General features: G+C 45.8%; 1 protein-coding gene and 1 non-coding gene across 2 annotated transcripts; one reads left to right on the top strand and one right to left on the bottom strand.

Annotated features, from left to right (window-relative positions):
- Window positions 1-283: 283 nt before the first annotated feature.
- LOC102979387 (eukaryotic initiation factor 4A-III) lies at window positions 284-8,489 on the bottom strand. Its single transcript, XM_028499452.2, has 8 exons — window positions 8,457-8,489; window positions 8,177-8,257; window positions 6,383-6,524; window positions 5,782-5,920; window positions 4,283-4,398; window positions 912-1,019; window positions 684-811; window positions 284-501 (listed from the first exon to the last, which is right to left on the bottom strand). The coding sequence occupies exons 2-8, from the start codon at window positions 8,253-8,255 to the stop codon at window positions 485-487; spliced, it is 729 nt and encodes a 242-aa protein (XP_028355253.1). The 5' UTR covers window positions 8,256-8,257; window positions 8,457-8,489; the 3' UTR covers window positions 284-484.
- Window positions 2,377-2,449, top strand: TRNAE-CUC (transfer RNA glutamic acid (anticodon CUC)). The gene has a single exon. It is a non-coding gene; the product is annotated as a tRNA-Glu (tRNA).
- Window positions 8,490-8,495: the final 6 nt, after the last annotated feature.

Here is an 8,495-nt window from a genome sequence, read left to right as displayed (position 1 = left end):
TATCTGCCCAGGGCACCATCCTGCCCCTCTGCATCTGGGCACACAGACCCAGGCCAACCCAGAGGAAAGTATTTGTGGTCTCAACTCCCCCACCTGCCGTCCATAAGAAATGGGATTGGGTACCAATCTGGGTAAGTGTGGAGAGGCCAGGCAGCTTACCACTTCCATTTCACCATCTTAAAGATCAAAAAAGAGTGAAATGACTGCCCAAGATCATACAGACAGCAGGTTACTAGAAAAGCTGGGGGCAAACAAAAATTAGAAAGAAATACAAATTAGAGTTAAAAATTTTAAATGTTTAATGAAAAAGACTTAAAGCAATGCATTATTTACATGTGGGTAAGAAAAGGTGGCAGAATCTCCAAAGTTTGTCCTGGGGGGGCTTTGAGAAGAGAGTTCACATAAACCCCATGAAATAGAAACTGCCCCTAAATATTTCCAAATTGATACAAAATAGGTGAACAGGCTCCAACAAGCAGATTGTTCAAATCAGATCAGCAACTGAAAGAGAAGATAAACAAGAAGGAATACAAACAAAGTGAAAATTTGTAAATTTAACTAAAGGCTCACAAAAGACTTCTCAAAAACGAAAGAAAGAAAAGCGGGAAAAACCTCAAGTGCCCCAAACCAGGAACCAGGAAGCTCTCTCTAAAACAATCACAAATACGGATTTACTGTCTTACCGTTCATGGGCATCTCGTCAATCTGAGTGGAGTAGTACTGCTCAATGTCTCTGAGGATTCGGATATCATCATTCTTCACAAAATTAATGGCCACGCCCTTTCGGCCATATCGACCTGATCGCCCAATTCTTCAACAATAAAGCAAAATCACTTCAGTAAACATAGCAAAAAAGGTTTCAGTAAATCCATCAACAAGAGTGAAAACACAGAAAAGCTTGTGCTGCCTACCTATGTATGTACAGCTCTCTGTTGTTGGGCAGGTCGTAATTAATGATGAGGGACACCTGGGGCACGTCCAGCCCCCGGGCCCAGACGTCTGTAGAAATGAGCACTCGGCTGCACAAAGAAAGGCATTTGAGACAATCACCTTAGCATAAAAGAGTCAGACCGGCTACGGACACATCAGGGCCCCGCACAAGAGACAGCACCAGAAAGCCCCGTTCAGAAGGCGCGTTTGGTATATTTCATTACTTAGGTCATGTGTGCTGATAAAAAAAAGTACGCGGGCCTCTCACTGTTGTGGCCTCTCCCGTTGCGGAGCACAGGCTCCGGACGCGCAGGCTCAGCGGCCATGGCTCACGGGCCCAGCCGCTCCACGGCATGTGGGATCTTCCCGGACCAGGGCACGAACCCGTGTCCCCTGCATCGGCAGGCGGACTCTCAACCACTGCGCCACCAGGGAAGCCCCTGGCTATCTTTTACACTACTACATTTAATTTGTTTAGAGCCAGTCCCATACCAATAATTGGGAAGGACATTTTACTTTTGTCTAGCAAAAACTCAAGTACAGCGGCCTCACTGATTTTGGTACAGTGTTTACAGTATCTTCAAATTAGAAATGCAACTCACACCTCTCTGTCCTTCACACAGGACAGAATCTGACACGCCACAGACCCACACTATCCAATGCTGAGGCCACCAGCCCACCAAGCACCGGAGTGGCTGGTCTGAAATGAGATTGTCTTACAGTGTAAAATTCACACTGGATTTGAATACTTAGTACAAAAAAAATGCAAAAAACCTCATTAATATTTTTAATGTTGATTACACGTTGAAGTGATATGATATACTGGGTTAAATGACATGTTTACTTGAATTATATTTCTATTGGACATCGCTGGTCTAGAAGCATTCAATGTCTGAAGGCACAGCAGAACAGAAGAAAATAATACTGCCAGGTAATCACATATAACTGGAGCCCTAGAGAAAGAGGAAAGAATGGGGCCAAAGCACCAACAGAAGGGTAAGGCCAAGAGTCACAGAAGTGCCAAACGGAAGGAATAAGCCTGAATCACAGATGGACCCATCAGCGTGAAACCACAGAAACAAAACACAAACAAAACAGACCTAAGAAGCAGCCTGCAGAGAAGACACTGTTTTACATGAGCAGCAGCAGGTGACATCCCCACAGGACCGACACAACCAAGAAACACCAAATACAGAGGGCCGACTGCACTAGGCCACTTCACTAGGCCACTTCACATAAGGGATTAGAATGTCCGCAGAGTTTGGTGTCCACAGGACTTCTGGGACCGATCCTGCTTGGACTGCCTCCTTCAACAAATCAGAAGGAGGTGTTTCAAGATGAAGCAGACATTTCCAAAGAAACTAAAACAGACATTTTGTTACCAGCAGACCCAAACTAAATACAGAGAGACATTCTTCAAGCACAAGGAAATGCATCCCTGGGACTTCCCTGATGGTCTAGTGGGTAAGACTCTGCACTCTCAATGCAGGGGGCCCAGGTTTGATCCCTGGTCAGGGAACTAGATCCCGCATGCATGCCGCAACTAAAGATCCCACGTGCCGCAACTAAGACCTGGTGCAGCCAAAATAAATAAATATGTATATATTAAAAAAAAAAAGAAATGCATCCCTGATGGAAGCTCAGAGATAAAGGAAAGACAGAAGAGTAACAAGTATGGTCAATATGCAGCATTCATTATATGAATTATGTAAGTTTCATTATATAAAGCAAAAATTTCTTGTTGAGGTTGAAATATATATAAATTAAAACACATGACAACAGTGACAGAAGTCTGGGGGGGGCGGTCACTGAAGTCAGGGTTTCAAGTTCTCTGTGCTCTCAGGGGAGACGGTAAAAGTACCAAGCAACCACAGCTGCTGATGACTCTTCAGGGTGACCACTAAATAACATAAAGAAATAAACATTTTCCAAAATAAAAAGTGGGGAAAAGGAATAACAACAACAAAAAATCCAAACTAAAGAAAGAAAAAAGAACCACAGAAGAGAAATGACAAGTAAGATATACTTATAAGATGGTCAATTTAAAACCAAATGTATCAGTATTTACATTAAACGAAACTGGACTAAATGTTCCAGTTAAAAGACAATTATGGGCTTCCCTTGTGGCGTAGTGGTTAAGAATCCGCCTGCCAATGCAGGGGACACAAGTTCGAGCTCTGGTCCAGGAAGATCCCACATGCCGCGGAGCAACTAAGCCCGTGCACCACAACTACTGAGCCTGTGCTCTAGAGCCCGTGCGCCACAACTACTGAGACTGCACTCTAGAGCCTGCACTCTAGAGCCCGTGCGCCACAACTACTGAGCCTGCACTCTAGAGCCCATGAGCCACAACTACTGAGCCCACATGCCACAACTACTGAAGCCTACATGCCTAGAGCCCGTACTCCACAAGAGAAGACACCACAATGAGAAGCCTGGGCGCTGCAACAAAGAGTAGCCCCTGCTCACCGCAACTAGAGAAAGCCCCCGCACAGCAATGAAGACCCAACGCAGCCAAAAATACATAAAATAAATTATAAAAAAAAGAGACAGTAATTATCATTAGATTAAAAGAAAAGGAAAAATAAAACCCAACTATATGCTGGTTGCATGAAATCCATCTAAAGCTTAAGTGTACAAACCAGAGGTGAAGAAAGAAAGGTGGTACTAAGGAGACACCAAGCGTTCAGAGCCAGTGCTGCTGGTCAGACAGAGCAGGATTCAGGACAAAAGCCCTAGTAGAGAAGAGCAGACACTTCCACAGCAAAAGCTAAATCCTCCAGAAATCTAGTAATTCTGAACTTGTACACTCAGGTCTCTGGACCCATTAACACAAGAACGGACAGAACCCCCAAGAGGAAAAACCAGCACTCTCAACACTGATGAAACAAGACTTAAGGGGAAAAGGATAAGGATGCAGGTTTGAGAAATACAGCTAGCAACTGAAATCCAACACCACACAGCAACAATCTTGTCCAGGCACAGAGAACGTTTGTAAAACGACCCCGTGCTGGGCCACAAAGCAAGTCTGAATACACACTGAGGGGATGAAATCACACAAAGCGGGTTCTCTGGCCACAGTGGGATTAAGCTAAAACCAATACAAAAAGATAAATAGAAAATCTCCATTTATTTGGAAACAGAAAAATACGCTTCTAAATAAGGCAACCGACCTACGTAGTTAAGGCTAGTTCTCATCTCAGCCTAACCTATCACACCAGCAGTGGCTGCTCTGCTCACCAGCAAGCTGGTGACCTGCCCGAGCTCAGCTGTTGGGGGGAAAACTCAGGTAACACCCCGTAAATGCTGGCCCACAGCACCAGGACCACAGCAGAGAGCTCAGCCAACCCACCTGGCACCCGACCGGAACTCCTTCATGATGGACTCGCGCTCCTTCTGGGGCATGTCCCCGTGCATGGATGACACAGTGAAGTTGGCTTCCCTCATCTTCTCCGTCAGCCAGTCAACCTACAGATGGAATCAACAGATGCTGCCATAAGCTCACAAACCAGAGACTGTATACAAGATTTCATGTCAATTACCTGTAGAACCAATTCAAATATTCATAAACAAGTGCTCTTAAAACTCAGGCTAGGGACTTCCCTAGTGGCGCAGTGGTTAAGAACCCGCCTGCCAATGCAGGGGACACGGGTTCGAGCCCTGGTCTGGGAAGATCCCACATGTCGCGGAGCAACGAAGCCCATGCGCCACAACTACTGAGCCTGCACTCTAGAGCCTGCGAGCCACAACTCCTGAGCCTGTGTGCTGCAACTACCAAAGTCCGCGTGCTTAGAGCCCTTGCTCCGCAACAAGAGAAGTCACCACAATGAGAAGCCTGCGCACCACAACGAAGAGTGGCCCCCACTCGACACAACTAGAGAAAGTCCACGTGCTACAACGAAGACCCAGCGCAGCCAAAAAAAAAAAAAAAAAAAAATATATATATATATATATATATATATATAAACAAAACTCAGGCTAATCCTCACTGGCTGTGTAGAAAACTTAATTTTGGGGCTTCCCTGGTGGCACAGTGGTTAAGAGTCTGCCTGCCAATGCAGGGGACACGGGTTCGAGCCCTGGTCTGGGAGGATCCCACATGCCGTGGAGCAACTAAGCCAAGTGAGCCACAGCTACTGAGCCTGCGCGTCTGGAGCCTGTGCTCCGCAACGGGAGGGGTCACAACAATGAGAGGCCCACGCACCGCGATGAAGAGTGGCCCCCACTCGCTGCAACTGGAGAAAGCCCTTGCACAGAAACGAAGACCCAACACAGCCATAAATAAAATAAATACATACATACTTACGTAAATACATACATAAACATACATAAATACATATATATATATACATATATATATATATATATATATAAATGAATGAATGAAAACTTAACTTTGCCCAGCAAATATTGAGGCAAAAATTCTCTTAAAAGACAATATGTCACTGTTCTCATTTGAAATTTAAGTTCGAATCTTTTTTGGAATGTGGTCCAAATCTTCTTCCTATTCCAAGGAGAGCTGCCAGGGTTCTCAGCTCTGCCGGCACATCAGCATCACCTGGGAGCTCAAAGAACGCATGTCTGGGCCCCACCAGAACCAATGACCCGGAGCCTTCAGTCAAGGGACCAGATCAACACCCTGCACACGTTCCCTGGACACACCCGCTTGTCCGCTCATCGTCCAGGATGACTTTGAGCTAAAGGGCAGAGCCCAGTGGCTGCCCGAGGAGACCACGTACCCAGAGCCTAAAGCACGTAATTCTGGTCCTCAACAGAAAATACCTAAGTTCTATGAAAACCGATCTTTGGTTTTCGCCACAAGGACATTAAAGAGCCAGGATGGCCGCGCACCTTCCTCTTGGTGTTACAGAAGATAACAGCCTGAGTGATGGTCAGCGTATCATAGAGGTCACACAGCGTGTCGAACTTCCACTCTTCTCTCTCCACAGCCACAAAAAACTGCTTGATGCCTTCTAGAGTCAGTTCATCACTGGAGGACAAACACAATCCTGTCAACTCATCCTTCCAACCAAAACTGGAGGATGAGCGCAGGCCAGGGGCTGTTCCAGGCACGGGCCCGACCCCCAGCGGCCCAGGAGCCTGGGCATTAAACCCCCGCCCCTCCCGCCAGCCACATCCTCCTAGGAGTCGCCACTTCCACCGCACGGGCCCAAGCCCTGGATCAGTATGAACCTTTAACCACACCTTGTATATGGTTCTAAACAAAATGTTCGGCTGTTCAATAGTATACACATTTTAATGCCAATGGTAAATAATTCCATTGATAAGTAAATACTATCAGCAAATTTTTAAATTTGGAATTACTGGATCAAAGGAGACTATATAAAAACTGGCTTTTCAAAAGAGAAAATTAAAAAGAACTTTCATGTTTTAAAACCCAAATACAACTATGCTGTGTTTTAGTCCCACCTGAGAAGCAGGGCATCCTCACCGTTTCACCAAAATGCGGATAGGATCGGTCATGAACTTGTTGGTCATCTCCAGGATCTCATGGGGCAGCGTGGCACTGATGAGCACCACCTGAGTGGCCGGGGGCAAGTACCTGTACACATCATAGATCTGTTCTTTGAAACCTGGGATGAGGAATGAGACACACGGGGAATTTTTAAGGCTGCACACTTTGCAACAGAAGTTGCACATCAACTGTTCACATTTAACTGGACGCGGCACTGTGACTGTAAGGTGCAAGATCTCACACGGAATCTTCTTACAGAGCTGGACCACATTCTCGCATCCCCTCTCCTCTCCCTGGTGTGCTCTAGGCATCAGAGCCCCACCCAAGAGTCCTGGATGCCAACAGGTAAAGCAACAGAAACCTGAGCCCTGAGCCCACAACCTCAGACCCCTGCAGGTAGTTTCACATCTCAGTTCCAGCTGCTGCTGCCCTGTGAGGGTATGCATCCACTGTGGCCAGATCTGCCACATTTTAAATAAATCCAGAGATCTAGATTTTCACCAAAAAAATCTCCACTTAAAAAAAAATCTCCCACAGATACTGACCCACGTTGTACACCTGAAAATGTTACATGTCAATTATACCTTAATTTAAAAACCTCCCAATTAAATAATGCAACTAGTTTACGTTATTTCATATGATACAGGCTGAATAAAACCCGCTGGCAAGCAGGACCTGGCCCTTGGGTCACCACACCACCACCTCTGCAGGACGGGTTAGGAGGCCAGCGTGTGAGAAGGGGACAGGTGGCTGCGAGGTTCTGACTGTAGAGATCAGGGGGCCAGAAGCTACATTTCCGACACATTCCCAGCTGACATAGATGCCACTGGTTCTGGAGATCTCACTTTGTAGTAACTGTACCTTCAACTTAGCTAAAGAGCAGGGCCTCCAGGTAAGGGGCCCAAGACAGAAGTGGGGTGGAGGGCTGCTCCAAGGGGTGGCATCAGCCTCTAGGTTCCTGAGAGAACTGCTCAAGAACCAGGGAACAGGAAAACGCTTGGGAAGAACCCCATGAGTTACCGGTGACTCCTGAGAAGCAAAATATTCCCTTCATGCCAGGCGACCCCAATGTCTAAGGGGATGACCCACCCGACCCCCTGGTATGGAAGTAAGACTGGAGGGGGCTGTGCAGGGAGGGGAGGCGTGAAGACACTGTGAGGCACTGCCCGCAGCTGTTACTGAACCAAGGTGACAGCTGTTGTTATGCATTTCCCAGCTGCTGTGCTAAGAGCACAACTGCTATGACTTACGGGTCCTCACATATTTGTCCTCATACATTTTGGTAGAAATACAGGAAATACACCCCAATTCCAGAAATTTATCTTGAAAAATAACCGATAAAAGAGTAAAAACAACCTAGACAACCAATAAAAAACTAGTGAAATAAATTATGGAACATCCACCCCACAAAATACCCTACTGCCATGAAACAAGATTTATTCAGCTATCTGTTCCACCCCTTCCCCACCACCAGGCATCTCTGCACCACATCCCAGCTCCACACCTCAGCCATCTGTGCTCACCTACCACACAACGAGCAGTACCCCATCAATTTGGCTGAAATGCTGTTGTTCTGGTTGTCATCAGTCTTACAAACCACTACCATAAAAAAATCAGAGTTTTATGTTCCTAAGTGCACCCAGGGCATAAGTGTTTTCCACAAAGAACTTACTACTTATACTGAGTTCATTAGCTCCACATTTCAATTTTACGCTGTGAAAATTTAAGAATTTTACATCAATAGAAAATGAATTCTTTTGTTACTCATACCTTTATTCAACATTTCATCAGCCTCATCCAAAACCAACATCTTGATAGCACGTGTCCTCAAACTTCTGCGACGAATCATATCTATAAAATCAGATTTCGAAATAAGTAGACCTCAGGCTATAAGTAAAGAGCCAGCCATTTCAACCAGTTTTCACAGCATTTCAGGGACCTTCCCTCCACTTCTTACAAGTTACTCAAATGCAAAAATCCACCATGTAGCATATCAAATTGAAAATGGTCCTCTATTGTTTAAGCACTTTTTATAGACAAAAGCAATTACCAAAGACACGCCCAGGTGTGCCAGCGACAACATGCTGTC

Source organism: Physeter macrocephalus, chromosome 14 (genome assembly GCF_002837175.3).
Source record: "Physeter macrocephalus isolate SW-GA chromosome 14, ASM283717v5, whole genome shotgun sequence".
Taxonomy (NCBI): domain Eukaryota; kingdom Metazoa; phylum Chordata; class Mammalia; order Artiodactyla; family Physeteridae; genus Physeter; species Physeter macrocephalus.
This window is presented reverse-complemented; position numbering and strand designations above follow the sequence as displayed.